The sequence below is a fragment of the Phocoena sinus genome, chromosome 17, assembly GCF_008692025.1.
Source record: "Phocoena sinus isolate mPhoSin1 chromosome 17, mPhoSin1.pri, whole genome shotgun sequence".
In the NCBI taxonomy this organism is placed as follows: Eukaryota; Metazoa; Chordata; class Mammalia; order Artiodactyla; family Phocoenidae; genus Phocoena; species Phocoena sinus.
The window spans coordinates 13,648,442-13,666,675 of NC_045779.1; the positions used below are offsets into that span (position 1 = coordinate 13,648,442).

General features: G+C 39.0%; 1 protein-coding gene across 2 annotated transcripts in view; it reads left to right on the forward strand.

The window, feature by feature from the left end:
* Nucleotides 1-18,234, forward strand: part of PREX2 (phosphatidylinositol-3,4,5-trisphosphate dependent Rac exchange factor 2) — a 208,401-nt gene that overhangs the window by 182,491 nt on the left and 7,676 nt on the right. For both annotated transcript variants that reach the window (XM_032610542.1, XM_032610541.1), the window contains exons 37-38: nucleotides 2,670-2,772; nucleotides 16,132-16,199. In XM_032610542.1, the coding sequence (XP_032466433.1) occupies nucleotides 2,670-2,772; nucleotides 16,132-16,199 (171 nt within the window). The remainder of the gene's footprint in view (nucleotides 1-2,669; nucleotides 2,773-16,131; nucleotides 16,200-18,234) is intronic.

An 18,234-nucleotide genomic window follows, 5' to 3' on the forward strand; every position in this document is an offset into this window, starting at 1 on the left:
GCCAGCACTTAATGGTACTTGTAGTTACAAAGTAGACACTCAAAAATATTTGTTGAATGAGTGGATGAATAGAAAGTTACCTCTTTGTGACTCTTCCATAGCATTGCCAAATCAAAGTGCTTTTCAAATTAAATTGGACCCATTGGCCACAGGTTACATTTATCATATTAAAACTATGCTAAATCCCTGAGTGATGTGGGATCTGTTTTTAATATGAAATATGTCAAGAAGATTTATTCATTATAAGCACAGGTGTATTGACCCTTTCCTTTTTTCTTTCTATGAGGAAATGCACAATTTCTGCATAATTTTGCAGCCCTGTCAAATGCACGTTCTCAGGAGTATACCCTAAGCAGAGCTGTTACTTCTCCATTGGATAAATCAACTGTGAATCGAATAGGCAATATTTCTCTCATTGACCTGGCTGTCTCTTTTAAATTTTTTCACTTTTTAAAAATTTCAAATTAATGGTGGGACCTAATTGGAATATACACAGTGGTTAGTACAAAAAGGCAAGTATAGACGAAGCCATCTTCTCTTGATATGATGGTGAAATAAAACTTATGTATCCATTTTAAGCTAGATTTTTCTATTAGATGATGTACATGTGATTGGTTCTAAAGGTGTGACACTTTGAGGTATCCTGTCCGAGAGCATGTTACGGGCCACGTTGATTGATCAGGAGATTACAGTAAAATCTTTTAAAGTCTCTGGCAGATAATTTGCTGCTGTACTGCTATTTACTACAGCTTGAAGTAGAGAGAAATAAATCAGTTTAAAAAGGTTAAGAAAATGGATAAAAATTACAGGCTTCCTGTTAAAGGTCCTTCACAATGAGTAAGTGTTTGTTGTAAGTTGATGAGGGCAAGTGAGGCTTTATCAGGAAGCAGAGACATATTTCAGTATGATTAGAAAAAGATCAAGATTTTTTTCTTGGCTTCATTCAGCTGGTGCAATGAGCATTATTGATTAAAATGTTAAGATCCGTAAGGACTTAAAATTGGAGTAGAGGAGACCTTAAGGAGGAGAAAAAGGTTATGGTGTGTTGAGTTAGCTGACAATTAAATGCTTTGTAAAAATTTGATATTTTTTGAACATGAACTGTCAGTTATAGCTCTTGGCTTGCATTGGCATATGCATGCAGGTACATGTAATATACAATTTTATATTATTGTCAGACTCGTACATTAAATATTTATAAACATCGTATACTACTAGAAGTTAATTATAAAACTTTAGCCCATGTGAATATGTGTTCTTAATGCTTTCTAAAGAGTTCTCTGTCAATGTTAACGAGGAAGCTGCTTTTCACGTCATTTAACAGCCAATGGAACTGATCGTGTTTCTCCTTAGAATGCAATTATTGTAATAGTAAAGTTGCATTTTGTCAGGTTCTTTCTAAAACTACAGCAGTAATCTTTTAAATCCGTTTCTCTTTTTTGCAAGTCATCAGTATCTGAATCTGCCAGGTGTACTGGGCTTCTGTGGTACAGCCTCACAACCAGGGATAAATGAGTTCGACATTCCTCATATATAATTGCACTGTAGAACTTTCATTTGTAGGGAAAAACTAAACAGATCTAGAAAAATACATTTGTAAAATACCGAACCACAGAGAGGTAATTGCAAAAATGGAGAAAAAAAATCAAAATACTAATAAATTGAAAAATGAAGTGAAACAAAATCCACTAATATAGATGTTAGGCAAAACATCTAAAAAAAAGTAACAAACATTTTTATGGAATGTATGCAGAAGGTACCCCTAAAACAACAATTCAGAGACCAGCACCTGAAAATATTATCAAATGTAGAGGGTTCTTAGCTCCCTATGAGTTGCTATAGAGAAAAATGTGGAAGAAATGCCCTAAAGGGAAGGAAGAGGACCAAGGCTCACCAATCACTGAATTTGGGTGCTGAATTCTGAATTTTCTTTGGGGCTGCTCCGGGCACCACATTGCTGAATAACTCATTAAAATTTCCTTTTCAAAATGTTAGTCTTTTGGATTGGGTCCAAGAAACACACTTTTAAAAAAAAATTCTGACCTTAGTGAATATTAATTTCACTTTTTTCTAAGATATCGGGTATAAATCAGTATAATTCTATTAACTATGAATATGTAAACATGAATGAAAGATATTAGTAAGTCATTTCTTTTAAATTATGTGAAATACCAGTAAAGATTCATATCTGACGATAAAATTTATTATAATTCTGCTTAATTTTCTGTGTATAAACTCTCTCCTCAACAGAGTTCATTATGGGTTTGTTTTCAACTTAAATACTTAATTTAGGACCCCAGCAGTGTACCCCTGTAATCTATTTTTAAACAGGTGTTCTGTGTAGAAAAATCAGTGGTCTATTGTCTAGTCGTTTTGAACTTGGCTGGTGCTGTTTGATTTTGAAATTCATGTGGGAGAGGAAAAATAATTTTTCCTCTACTCTTCTGACTTCTCAGTTGAGACCCCTGTAACAAAAGACAGATTACCAAGAGAAAAACGACAGAAGTTTATTAACATGGGTACCTCATGAGTACATGGGAGATACCCAGGGAAAAATGAGTACTTCTCCCAGGAGGCATACTGTTCCACCCTTCATTAGCAGCCCCAGATGTCTTGAAGAGCTTAACGGGAACCGGTGGAGTCTGACTTGCCCTTGCCTTTGCCCGCAGGTGCACCCTGAGCGTGACCCTGGAGCAGGCCATCATTCTGGCCAGAAGCCACGGACTGCCTCCTTGCTACATCATGCAGGCTACAGATGTGATGCGGAAGCAGGTGAGTCTCACAACACATTTTAGGAAGTTGTTTCTCACGCCCTGGATTTGAAGGTTCCTTGGTTCATTTATCAGGTGTCTGACAGGTACCTGGATGTGGCAGGCACTTTTCCAGGCTCAGAAAGTGAGTGGTTAACAAGAAACACTGATTCCCGGGGAAGAAGACCACGCAGGCATCTCTCTGAGGGTTCTCCAAGAAGCTTAGACAACCTGAGAAAAGGGAAGTCTAAGAGGTAACCTGATGGAAGACAGGGAGGTGGCCAGGCAAATGGACAGGAGTGGATTTGGGGCAGCGTAAACTACAAGATAGAAGGACATATGGGCTTCCTTGGTGGCGCAGTGGTTAAGAATCCGCCTGCCAATGCAGGGGACACGGGTTCCAGCCCTGGTCCAGGAAGCTCCCGCATGCCGCAGAGCAACTAAGCCCGTGCGCCACAACTACTGAGCTTGCGCTCTAGAGCCCGTGAGACACAACTACTGAGCCTGCACTCTGGAGCCCATGCTCTGCAACAAGAGAAGCCACCGCAATGAGAAATCCACGCGCCGCAACTAGAGAAAGCCCACGCACAGCAACGAAGACCCAATGCAGCCAAAAATAAATAAATAAATTAATTAATTAATTTTAAAAAAGAAGGACATGTGACATTTTTTGGGAAAGGCAGGTGATTTAGGAAGGCTGGGGAATAGACTGGGGAAGGGGGAGGGGCAAGGAGGAAGAGGACAGAGTTGAGGGCCCTGCTTGCTTCTGGAGATCTCGAAGGGACTTCCGTACCATGCTAAGACGTTTGTGCCTTATTCTGAAGATAAAGCACGTACCTCAAATTTTCCTGCAGAAGATGAAGAGCTGCCTTTGGACTATCTTTAGGTCACTGAAGTACTTGTAGGTGAGAATACACTCTTACAAAGTGAATGAACTTTCTTTTTTTTGGCTGTGCCCCATGGCTTGCGGGATCTTAGTTCCCTGACTGGGGATTGAACCTGCGCCCTCAGCAGTGAAAGCTCGGAGTCCTGACCGCTGGACCACCAGAGAATTCCCTGAACTTTCTGTACAATAGCTCAGTAGTATTTTAAGTGTGGTAGTTTGGTTTTGAACCCTTAAGATTCTTTAAAAGGCTAACAAAAATGCACTAACCTCCAATGTACCGATTATTAGGAAAATGTGCTTAATCTAGTAGAAAAAAACACAAGTCAGTAGAGAGACAAAAGAAGTTAAAAGACATCAATTTTATATTTTATTCTTCCACCTTTTATTAGGGCTACCTCAGAAAATTGATTTAACAAATCTCTCTACTTGCTGATTGGGTTTGAATTATCCAGTGATAGTGAATGACTTAATTTTTAAGATATGCTTTTGTAATTATGTCTGCTTTATTTACTAAAGACTTAATGTATAACTCTCAAGCAAACATATAAATCCCTATAGATTTGCTCCCAAGATTACACTACAGAATGTCAACCAAGTCAAAAGAATAATTCATGGAAACAGTCCTGAGTGAGGCCAGTGCCCAGCCTGGGGTCTGCAGAGATGAGGTAGAGCAAGCACATGTACGTTGGTGCTTCGGGTTGAGAACTGCAGAGCTGAATATTGAAAACCAAGATCTCAGAAGGTCCAAGAGGGATTTGCTAAGTAAAGGTCAGATCCGTGAGAAGCACATGACACAGTGTGGTTTGGCTGGAAAAGGGCAAATACAGATGCAAATACCAGCAGGTTTGGGAAGGATTTTTTGGGTAGATATTCAAATTTGGTTTTAAAAAAGTAGATCAAAGTAAACTTGTGATTATCCATATCAGGGTTGGGATTTGGGTGCTAAAGCATACAGCAAGAGATTAAGCTTTCTGTTTCACTCTGTTGCTGTTAGAGTGAGTTTGCAGTAAGACTTGGAGGAGCCCTCTCCAAGGGAAGACTAAGAGACTGATAATTGATCTTTTTTTCTTCTTTTTTAATAAAGTTATTTATTTATTTATTAATTTATTTATGGTTGTGTCGGGTCTTCGTTGCTCTGTGCGGGCTTTCTTTAGTTGCGTCGAGTGGGGGCTACTCTTCATTGCAGTTGTGTGGACTTCTCATTGAGGCAGCCTCTCTTGTTGCAGAGCACGGGCTCTAGGAACACGGGCTTCAGTAGTTGTGTGACGCGGGCTCAGTAGTTGCAGCGCATGGGCTTAGTTGCTCCGCAGCATGTGGCATCTTCCCGGACCGGGACTCAAACCCATGTCCCCTGCATTGGGAGGCGGATTCTTAACCACTGTGCCACCAGGGAAGCCCCGATAATTGATCTTTTTAAGAATAATCCAGTAAAGAGGTCATTATGAGCTGGCTACATACACATTCTTACTACATGGATTTGAATAATCAAAACCTTTAATTTCTTACAACTGAAAACTGAGATAGATAAAATAAAGATGGGAAAAGTAAAAACAATATTACCTAGGCCTTAATGACTTATTTAACTTGTTCAAGCCTCTTTAAAGTTTATTGGTATATTAATTAACAATAAATGATTATTAGTTAATTATAGTTATTAATATATCTTATATATTTATAAAGTATAATTTTAAAAGACTGAAAACTTAGGAAGTTTGTAAGTTGATTTCTAAACTGCAGTATTTTTCAGTGTTTATCAATCACTCCCTCCTCTTTTTTGTTAATAAATCCATTTAGGATGGGTAGCTTCGTACCTTTGTTGCTTGTTTCTCTGCTACAAGTTATGACACCTCCAAGTGGTTCTCAGACAAAGACCTGATTTCTGCCTTCTTTGTGAAAGATCATGGAGCCTTGGGTCCTCTTTTCATAGAAATTGGGGTGGACTGGTGCCCAGAGGAGATTTTTGCAATATTCCTTCTGTGGCCAATTCTCTTTCAAGTATTCAGCAGTTACAGGCAGTGGGATTAATGGCTGGGATCCAGTCTACAAGCCAACTCTTACCCACGTGGGATCTGAGTAGTTCGAACACAAGTGTGAGTCAAAACTCTAACTTTTCTGACCCTTCTGTCTTTTAATCGTTTAGATTCAGCTTTCCAGAGACAGAACGGTTAGAATGCTTACCTGGTTAATGAATAATATTTTCTAAGATCTTTAGTTTCTTTTTGAAGAGCAAGGAGCTTTTCAGCATGATTTACTGTTCTTATTTCTAATTGCAGTGTAGCCCTCCCTCCATATCTGCCACGGTTTGGTTCCAGGAGCCCCTACAGATAACAAGTCCTTGGATGCTTAAGTCCTTTACAAAAAATGGTGGAGGAGCACAATGAATACAGTTGGCCCCCCATATCCACGGGTTTTGAGTCCATGGATTCACATCCATGGATTCAACCAACTGTGGATCAATGATACAGTTGATTGAATCTGCAGATGCAAAGCCCACAAATACGGAGGCCAGCTGTATAGTTTTCATGAACAGATTTCATGTATGTAGTTTTAATAGGGTTGTTTTAATTATCTGGTTGAGTTAGAAGAAAAGATAAAAGAAGGGAAAGGTACTATGCCCCATGCAATTTGTGGGTAATGATTATAGTAATCCTAGGCAGCATTTTTACATAACCAACTGATACGATTAATAAATGGTTTGAGGACTTCACTGGAGGTCCAGTGGTTAAAACTCCGTGCTTCCAATGCAGGAGGCACGGGTTCGATCCGTGGTTGGGGAACTAAGATCCTGCATGCCGTGCAGCGTGGCCAAAGAAACCACAAATGGTTTGAGGTAGAAGCTCTGATTTACATTATAAGCTTAAAGTCTCCTATCCTCTAAATTATATGTTCCAAGTATTTTTTGGTAGAAGTCTACCCCAAATTCTTTTCTGACCTTTTTAATAAAAATTTGCATTCTGAAGAATCCTGTCTCCTGACCTCCAGTATCAGGGCTTTATAGTGAGCACTGAGGACAAAGACCAAGGATGATCAGCTTCTTGCCTAGCCTCATGGCGGACATGTGTGGGCACATCATCATGGTGCACCCACAGGCAAGTGCTCTCCGGGATGCACAACCTCAGTACGTGAGGACGTAAAACAGGGAACAAGTAAACGAGTAGACTGTGAGGAGCCCCTGAATGGCTGGGACACCGAGTGTATGTCATGATGGTATCACTGGTTTCTACATTAATACGCAGTATAGAGGAAATGCTAAGTGATGTTTAGGCAATGAATTAGTTCTACCTAGGAGAACTAGAAAAAGGCTTCATGCAGAAAGTAAATATGTGATAGTAGCCAAGAGCACAGATTCTAGGGCCACGCACCCTCAGCTTGAATCCCAGCTCTAGTGATTTGAGGCAAGACTCTTAGCTTCTCTGTTGCTTCGTTTCCTCATTATTAAGACAAAGATCATAATGGTATAATGCTTGCTTCATACTGTTGTTTTGAGGCTTGAATACTGAATGCATTTAAAACAGCACCTAATACAGTGAATGACCAGCCAATAATTGATTTGGGCCTTGGAGGATAAATGTGGTGCAGACATGTAGGGAAAAGGACAGAGAGGGTGTTTAGTAGAGGGAAACCACGAGCAAGGTGTAAAAATGCAAGTCGCTGGCACATTGAGTATAAGAAGAATTATACGGCTGAATTCCAAATGGAGTATACCAGCAGATGTGTTCAGCATGATGAGCTTCAATTTTATTTGAAATCTTTTAAGCAAAAATCTTTCTAGAAATTATTTAATGGAATACCATGAGACTAAAGACAAAAATAATTATATAGAAATACCATATTCCAGTTAGTAAATCTGTTTCTCACAGGGATACGATTTAGAGATTCTAAAACTAGTTAATGTCTTTGGTAGGACTGAACAAATAAGTAAGTATATTGTGAATATTGAGAGTCAGGTTTCTTACTGTCTGAGAAAGAAGTTACAAATAAGGAAAGGGAGAAGCCTGGAATTTAGAATGAACCCTGGGGTACTGGATTGGAACCAGAAGTATCAGCTTGAATGCATGGACACATACACACATACGCACAGAGATATAGATAGATGTAGAAAGAAATATAGATGTTTGAGTACGTTTACACTAATCAACTAGCTCAGCTCACTGAGAAGACCTAGAAGCAGTTACACACCAGTAGTAGTAATGGGCATACCCACTGTCCAGATCTTGAGTTCTAAATATCATTCTCCATTAAAAAGAGCTAGGGAGGGCCTTCCCTGGTGGTGCAGTGGTTGAGAGTGTGCCTGCCGATGCAGGGGACATGGGTTCGTGCCGCCCTGGTCCGGGAAGATCCCACATGCCGCGGAGCGGCTAGGCCTGTGAGTCATGGCCGCTGAGCCTGCACGTCCGGAGCCTATGCTCCACAATGGGAGAGGCCACAACAGTGAGAGGCCTGCGTACCGCAAAAAAAAAAAAAAGTGCTAGGGATTCGGGCGGTGTGATAAGACGCCGAGTTAGCATCTCCCCACAACTAGGGTGCCTGCTAGCCATTGGTGGGAGACCCTGAGGCCTAAGGAGACAGGAGGAACCCCCAAATGAACCGGTAGGATGTGGGAGGAATAAGGGGGGAGGAGAAGTGGAGGCCAGACAGGATCGGTGCCTCTGAGGCCGGGGACATCAGGAGAGGCACACAGGAGGTGCCCTCCAGGAGGAGCGGGAGAAGAATGGAGGGTGTTTACCCCATCCACTTGGGCCCAGGGAGCCTGCTAGGCGCCGAGGTGAGGTCCCCAGCCCTCTGAGACCAGGGGTGGGGGGCACGCCTGGCTGCTTCTGTTTCTTGAGCCTAAGCACCCCCCCCCCACAGCCCTCAGGGCCTTTTCCAGCCTGGAAGGTCTTTTAAGTATATGCCCCGCCCACCACCCAAACCTCACCTTTGCTTAGACCCCGCCCTCCACAGCCAAGGCCTTCCCCCCGTTTTTTTTCTTTTCCCTCCCCCTCTTTTGTTATTATTGTGGTACTGTTGTACGTTACAGTTGTTGATTCATCTTTATTTTTATATTCTTTCTAACATATCTGTTAGTTTCCTAGTCTAATTTTACTTTTTACTTTGTTATTGTTATTTATTTTATTTTTTTGCCATCCCATGTGGCTTGCGGGATCTTGGTTCATGAGCCGGGGGTGGGGCCAAAGCTCTTGCAGTGGGAGCTCTGAGTCCAAACCACTGGATTAACAGAGGACCTCAGACCCCACAGAATATTCATCGGAGTGAGGTTTCACAGAGGTCCTCATCTCATCACCAAGACCCAGCTCTATCCAATAGCCTACAAACTCCAGTGTTGGAAGTCTCAGGCAAAACAACCAGTAAGACAGGAACACAATTCCACTCATAAAAAAAAAATGAGATGGCAAAAAGATATGTCACAGATGAAGAAGCAAGGTAAAAACCTACAAGACCAAATAAATGAAGAGGAACTAGGCAATCTACCTGAAAAAGAATTCAGAGTAATGATAGTAAAGATGATCCAGAATCTCAGAAATAGAATGGAGGTACAGATTGAGAAAATACAAGAAATGTTTAACAAAGCTCTAGAAGAACTAAAGAATAAACAAACAGAGATGAACAACACAATAACTGAAATGAAAAATACACTAGAAGGAATCAATAACAGAATAACTGAGGCAGAAGAACAAATAAGTGAGCTGGAAAACAAAATGGTGGAAATAGTTGCCAAGGAGCAGAATAAAGAAAAAAAAAATGAAAAGAATTGAAGACAATCTCAGAGACCTCTGGGACTACACTAAATGTACCAACACTTGAATTATAGGGGTCCCAGAAGAAGAAGAGAAAAAGAAAGTGTCTGAGAAAATATATGAAGAGATTATAGTCGAAAACATCCCTACCATGGGAAAGGAAATAGTCACCCAAGTCCAGGAAGCACAGAGAGTCCCATACAAGATAAACCCTAGGGAAAACACACCAAGATACATATTAATCAAACTAACAAAAAATTAAATTCAAAAAAAATATTAAAAGCAGCAAGGGAAAAACAAAAAATAACATACAAAGGAATCACCATAAAGTTATCAGCTGAGTTTTCAGCAGAAACTCTGCAGGCCAGAAGGGAGTGGCAGGATATACTTAAAATGATGAAAGAGAAAAACCTACAACCGAGATTACTCTACCCACCAAGGATCTCATTCAGATTTGATGGAGAAATCAAAAGCTTTTCAGGCAAGAAAAAGCTAAGAGAATTCAGCACCACCAAACCAGCTTTACAACAAATGCTAAAGCAAGTTCTCTGGGGGGGCTGGGGGGGGCGGGACACAACAGAAGAAAAAGACCCACAAAAACAAACCCAAAACAATTAAGAAGATGGTAATAGGAACATACATATCAATAATAACCTTGAATGTAAATGGATTAAATGCCCCAACAAAAAGACACAGACTGGCTGAATGGATACAAAAAGAAGACCCATGTATATGCTGTCTGCAACAGACCCAGTTCAGACCTAGGGACACATCCAGACTGAAAGTGAAGGGATGGAAAAAGATATTGCATGCAAATGGAAATCAAAAGAAAGCTGGAGTAGCAATACTCATATCAGATAAAATAGACTTCAAAATAAAGACTGATACAAGAGATAAGGAGGGACACTACATAATGAACAAAGGATCAATCCAAGAAGAAGATATAACAATTATAAATTGTTTACGCACCCAACACAGGAACACCTCGGTACATAAGGCAAATGCTAACAACCATGAAAGGAGAAATTGACAGTAACACAATAATAGTAGGGGACTTTAACACCCCACTTACACCAACAGACAGATCATCCAAAATGAAAATAAATAAGGAAACACAAGCTTTAAAGGACACAATAGACCAGATAGATTTAACTGATATTTACAGAACATTCCACCCAAAAGTGGCAGAATACACTTTCTTTTCAACTGCACATGGAACATTCTCCAGGATAGATCATATCTTGGGTCACAAATCAAGCCTCGGAAAATTTAAGAAAATTGAAATCATATGAAGCATCTTTTCTGACCACAACACTCTGAGATTGGACATCAATTACAGGAAAAAACTGTAAAAAACACAAATACATGGAGGCTAAACAGTGTGCTACTAAATAATCAAGAGATCACTGAAGAAATCAAAGAAGAAATTAAAAAATACATAGAAACAAATGACAATGAAAACACGATGACCCAAAACCTATGGGACACAGCAGAAGCAGTTCTAAGAGGGAAGTTTATAGCAATTCAATCACACCTCAAGAAACAAGAAAAATCTCAAATAAACAATCTAACCCTACACTTAAAACAGCTAGAGAAAGAAGAACAAAGAAAACCCAAAGTCTGTAGAAGGAAAGAAATCATAAAGATCAGAGCAGAAATAAATGAAATAGAAACGAAGAAAACAATAGCAAAGATCAATAAAACTAAAAGCATGTTCTCTGAGAAGATAAACAAAATTGATAAACGCTTAACCAGACTCATCAAGAAAAAAAGGGAGAGGACACAAATCAATAAAATTAGGAGAAATCACAACTGACACCACAGAAATACAAAAGATTATAAGAGACTACTCAAGAGACTACTACAAACAACTCTATGCCAGTAAAATGGACAAGCACGAAGAAATGGACAAATTCTTGGAAAGGTACAATTTTCCAAGACTGAACCAGGAAGAATTAGAAAATATAAACAGACCTATCACAAGCACTGAAATTGAAACTGTAATTTAAAATCTTCCAACAAACAAAAGTCCAGGACCAGATGGCTTCACAGGCGAATTCTATCAAACATTTAGAGAAGAGCTAACACTGATCCTTCTCAAACTCTTCCAAAAAATTGCAGAGGGAGAAACACTCCCAAATTCATTACGAAGCCAGCATCACCTTGATACCAAAACCAGAAAAAGAGAAAGCTATAGACCAATATCACTGATGAACATAGTTGCAAAAATCCTGAACAAAATACTAGTAAACAGAATCCAATAGAACATTAAAAGGATCATACACCATGATCAAGTGGGATTTATCCCAGGAATGCAAGGATTCTTCAATATATGCAAATCAATCAACATGATACACCATATTAACAAATTAAGGAATAAAAACCATATGATCATCTCAGTAGATGCAGAAAACGCTTTTGACAAAATTCAACACCCATTTATAATAAAAATTCTTCAGAAAATGGGCATAGAAGGAACCTACCTCAACATAATAAAGGCCACATATGACAAACCCACAGCAAGCATTATACTCAATTGTGAAAAACTGAAAGCATTTCCACTAAGATCAGGAACAAGACAAGGATGTCCACTCTCGCCACTGTTATTCAACATAAATTTGGAAGTCCTAGCTACAGCAATCAGAGAAGAAGAAGAAATAAAAGGAATATAAATTGGAAAAGAAAAAGTAAAACTGTCACTGTTTGCAGATGACACGATACTATACATAGAAAATCCTAAAGATGCCACCAGAAAACTACTAGAACTAATCAATGAATTTGGTAAGGTTGCAGGATACAAAATTAATGCACAGAAATCTCTGGCATTCCTATATACCAACAACAAAAAGTCAGAGAGAGAAATTAAGGAAACATTCCTATTTACCATTGCAGGAAAATAAAATACCTAGGAATAAACCTGCCTAAGGAGGCAAAAGACTTGTACTTAGAAAACTATAAAACACTGATGAAAGATGACATAAACAGATGGAGAAATATACCATGTTCTTGGATTGGAAGAATCAATATTGTGAAAATGACTCTACTACCCAAAGCGATCTATGGATTCAGTGCAATCCCTATCAAACTACCAATGGCATTCTTCACAGAATTAGAACAAAAAAGTTTACAATTCATATAGAAACACAAAAGACCCCAAACAGCCAAAGCAATCTTGAGAAAAAAAAATGGAGAAATCAGGCTCCCCAACTTCAAACTATACCACAAAGCTACAGTAATCAAGACAGTATGGTTGGCACAAAAAACAGAAATATAGATCTATGGAACAGGATAGAATGCCCAGAGATAAACCCATGCACATGTGGGTACCTAATTTATGACAAAGGAGGCAAGAACATACAATGGAGAAAAGACAGTCTCTTCAGTAAGTGGTGCTGGGAAAACTGGACAGCTACATGTAAAAGAACGAAATTAGAACACTACCTAACACCATAGAAAAAGTAAACTCCAAATGGATTAAAGACCTAAACGTAAAGTCAGACACTATAAAACTCTTAGAGGAAAACATAGGAAAAACACTCTTTTACATAAACCACAGCAAGATCTTTTTTGACCCACCTCCTAGAGTAACGGAAATAAAAGCAAAAGTAAACAAATGGGACTTATTTAAACTTAAAAGCTTTTACACAGCAAAGGAAACCATAAATAGGACAAAAAGACAACCATCAGAATGGGAGAAAATATATGCAAATGAAACAACAGACAAAGGATTAATCTCCAAAATATACAGGCAGCTCATGAAGCTCAATATCAAAAAAACAAAAAATCCAATTAAAAAATGGGCAAAAGACCTAAATAGACATTTCGCCAAGGAAGACATACAGTTGGCCAAGAGGCACATGAAAAGATGCTCAACATCACTAATCATTAGAGAAATGCAAATCAAAACTACAATGAGGTATCACCTCTTGCCTGTCAGAATGGCCATTATCAAAAAATCTAAAAATAATAAATGCTGGAAAGGGTGTGGTGAAAAGGGAACCCTCTTGCACTGTTGGTGGGAATGTAAATTGATACAACCACTATGGAAAACAGTATGGAGGTTCCTTAAAAAACTAAAAATAGAACTACCGTATGACTCAGTATATCCCACTACTGGGCATATACCCTGAGAAAACCATAATTCAAAAAGAGACATGTACCACAGTGTTCATTGTAGCACTATTTACAATAGCCAGGACATGGAAGCAACTTAAGTGTCCATCGACAGATGAATGGATAAAGAAGATGTGGCACATACATACAAAGGAACATTACTCAGCCATAAAAAGAAATGAAACTGAGTTATTTGTAGTGATGTGGATGGCTCTAGAGCCTTTCATACAGAGTGAAGTAAGTCAGAAAAAGAAAAACAAATACCATATGCTAACGCATGTATATGGAATCTAAAGAAAAAAAATGGTACTGATGAACCTAGTTGCAGGGCAGGAATAAAGATGTAGACATAGAAAATGAGCTTGAGGACACAAGGTGGGAGGGGCAAGCTGGGGCAAAGTGAGAGTAGCATCGACATATATACACTACCGAATGTAAAATAGATAGCTAGCGGGAAGCAGCTGCATAGCACAGGGAGAACAGCTCGGTGCTTTGCGATGACCTAGAGGGGTGGGATAGGGAGGGTGGGAGGGAGGCTCAAGAGGGAGGGCACATGGAGACATATGTATGCATACAGCTGTTTCACTTTTGTGTGCAACAGAAACCAACACCGTATTGTGAAGCAATTATTCTCCAGTAAAGATCTATTCAAAAAAAAAAAAAAAAGAGCCAGGGATTCTTGGTGAAGAGGTTAATTCCCAGCTGAGACAGGAAAGATGAGCCTGGAGCATCTTGAGGTTCCAGAAAATAAACAGAAAATAAACATCATCAAAAATGATGGTGGTTCTATGAACAGGACATGAGAAGCAAACTGAAGGAGCTCCCAGCGGCCAAAACTGGAGCAATTTGAACAAAATGTTACTTATAATAAAAATGTTGGATTATAATCATAGGATAAAATAAATAGCCATGAATCCATACTGATTTAAATAAATACTTGAATACATAAATAGTTTGGGGAGAAGGGATAGCTCTTCTTTACAGAAGCATTCCAGTTCACGAACACTACAGTGGTATTGATGCGGGCAAGAGGCACCAGTAGAGGCTAAAATCAGTGAGCACGAGTTTGAAGAGAAGCAGGATATGGGCATAATCTCACAGTTTCTCTCACAACAGATTTATTAAGTACAAAAAGAAAGCTGGTGATTTACAGTGGAAATATCTGGTGGACACAACCTTACCCAAGTGATGAGAGTTAATGTCACTGGTGACAAGGCATCTGGACATTATATGATGTGATTATGATCAGCCTCAGTGATATGACGCATTAAGAAGATACAGCATCACTTCTGTGATTTTCTTGCCCAAAATACAGATCTTCTATCTAATCATAAGGAGACATCTGGCAAACCCAAAATGAGAAACATTCTGCAAAACAATGACCAGTACTCATGCCAAGTATTAAGGTCATGAAAGACCAAGGGAGCCTGAGGAATTGTCCCAGATTGGAGGAGACCATGAAGATACAAAGACAAAATGCAGTGTGGGATCCTGGATTGGATTCTGGGATAGAAAAGGAAGACATCAGTGGAGGAAAATGGGGAAATGTGAATAAGACATGCAGCTTAGCTAATAGCATTTCCTGGTTTTGATCATTATACTGTGATTAAGTGAAGGGTTAAAATTAGAGGGAGTTTACCTGGTGGGTAAAGTATGTGACCTCTCTGTTCTGCTTGTAAACTTTTCTCTAAGTCTAAAATTACTTCAAAATAAAGAGGGTTTTTTAACTTCATAATTGCAGTTCCTAAATTTCTTCCCATCTGTTTTTTTGCCATACACATCCCCTTTTCCCTATTTGCTTTCCTTTATTTGGTCCATCTTGAGAGAATATACTCTTTTCTTTTTCTTTCTTTCTTTTCTCCTTTTCTTTCTTCCCTTCCCATCCATCAGAATTTAGTAGCAGGGAGAGAGTTTTGGGTTTTTTAAACCACTCTCCTCCATTTAGACTCAGCCCCAAACCCTGGTGTTTGCTTCTGTGTAGTAACTCATTCCCCTTAGGAACTGAACAATGAATATTTATGAACTTGACAGATTTGCAAAGACTTTTTCATTGCTAAAGCGTTTTATCTTTGTACTATAAACTTTGAGGCAGAATTCTTATATTTCAGAGATCCACATGCATATGCCTCATCCAGAAATTGCTTTAAACTGTTTAAGGAAAGATTTTCTTGATAAATACTATGAAGTTTAAAATAGCTAAATATTCAGCTAAGGACAAAACAGGCTGTATGCATATGATAGAACTGTGATTTCTGTTCCAGGAAAGTGGGGACACAGAGCAGGTATTTCTAGTCTGCTCCTTTCCTGGTTTCAGTGTCTTAAAAGTTAATTGCTTAAATATTTAATAAAGACACAGATGAGATAGTAAACAGGAAGCTGTCGTTTTACCTTACTTTGAAATGATTTAGATGGCTTTTGAAATAAGTATCAGTCCTTTGAAACAATACATCAGTGTATTTTGATTCTTAAAAGCATTAATTCTGAAAATGCTCAGATGACGATTTCTTTCTCCTCATCCAGTCTCTCTTGATGTTAAATATAAATATATTGTTGCAATCAATACTCTACACTCAAATGTTAATGGTATGTTAAATGGTTTGTAATACAATGCAGAGCTAGAAGTGATTGTCCTTACTTCTTTCAGGGGGCAAGAGTTCAGAACACAGCAAAGAATTTGGGAGTCAGGGACCGGACCCCACAGTCTGCTCCGAGGTGAGTGACTCCCCATGTCTGCTCTTTCCCAGAGGACTTGCCACCATTTCCCAGACAGTGTCACTTAAAGCTAATGCAACGACCCCACGATACACCCAGTGTCGTACTGAATATACTCATGGAAATCAGCCTTGTAAGCATTCGGTGGCAAAATGTGATTAGGCTTAAATGCTCTCATATTAAATGAAATTTTAGGTGAAGCAAACTTAGAGGTAACATTATCAACATGATTCTATTTTTCAAGTTCCTTCATGAATTCAAAAACAAAAATCTACACAAGTACTACTGAAATTTGTATTCCAACTGTGCCAAGCCACCAAGATGCCATTTCCATTTATACTTCTCTGATCGCATGTGCTGTTCCCTCTGGCATGATCACCTGTCCCATCTGTGTCTGTATGAAAGACTGCTACATAAGCGCAAAACCCAACTTAGGTACCATTTTCTCCTTGAAGCTTTGGTTGAGTTTTCTTCCTCTCTGTGTTCCCTTAGCATCTTGTATATTGATCCATTATAGCCTTGATGTGTTGCCGTGTATCGTTCCATGTCTCTCTGCCTGACCTGAATAAGAATGCTTTAGAGGCAGGGAATGTTCTTTTTGTGCCTACATAGAATATTTGAACTGATTTCAAGAATGCATGAATGAATGAATGAATGAATGAGCTTTTGGTTCGTTATTCTACCAAATGTTCACAGTGCACGTATCATCATAAGAAAGGACTGTAATCCACCTTTAAAATAAATAAGCATGGGAACAGCCATCAAAGATTTGACTTCCCTGGTGACATTAGGGTAGGCAGCCATCTATCTTGAAGTAGGACAAAGTTAAATAATTTCTTTTACATTTGGTTGTTTTTCTACATTTGCATTTTAACAAAAAGTAGCCCCCTCCAAGCACTGTCACAGATGAGACACTCTTTGTTTCTATTTACAAAGCAACTACCAGGGTGAGATTGATGACTGCAGCATTTATGAAGTTCTATTTCATTCTGAAAAACTATGTGGGCAGTGAAAGTACTTGCAAAAGGGAAAATATTTTCCCCCTGAAAGTAGATGGAGTGCTCATATTCTAATCGCATTTATTTTCAGTGCTGGCTCCTAACTCTCTTTCATCCTCAAGTCTTGCTAATGTTACCTTTCATAGTTGATGAGATTAGAGTCTAAGACTTTCTGTTGCTAAAGAATCATTTCACATAGGCATTATCTCTCCAGCACCTTAGCAGTCATGGTATATTTGGATAATAAACCCAGTGAAGCTTTAAAATTCCAATAAGAAAACAATGTAATGGCTCAGCGAGGTCTTCTTAGCTGGGGCTTATAAACACTAATAAACAGTGGGGATAAGACGTAAGCATCCTGATCAATAAACCAATGTGCAAGCTCGATGTGAGAAAAGAAACTGATGAGCTCACTTTGTTTTTTATTGGGTTACGTTTCGAACACTTGAAACACAATAAAACCTGCCAGTTCTAAAGTTGACATATTTTACAAGGGGGTAACAGCCCTGAGAGAGAAATCTAGAGTAATTTTTCAATTTTAGTTATGCCTTCATTCATTCTACAAACATTTCTAATGAGGACCTAAGAAATGAAAAGCCTTCTGCTGTGCCCCGTGGAGAATGTAAGCATGAGACAGAAATAGTTCCAGCCCTCAAGGAACTTTCAGTTAAAGAGGGATGAGTGAAACACAGCCACAAGAAGAGGGAGAAAGTGAGAAACACTCTGTGAAGGTGCAGAGAGGATGCTAAGGACCACAGAGCATCTGGGATCCCTCCCATCTGGTAACCAGGATTCCTATCCCAAAGAGAGCGAAGTGAACGCATTTGTCTCTCAAGGCCAGGCCCTCCAAGGCAAGACTCAGGTAATGTTTCTGGAAACATCTTCACGGAGATAAAGTTTGCTGTCTCTGACTGACATAGTATTTGACTCATATCCCCAACGAATCTCTATTATAGTTTTCCTTTCTCCATTCACTGCCTTTCATTTTTAAAAAACTCACTCAGCAAACATATATTGAATTTCTGCTGTGTGTTTGT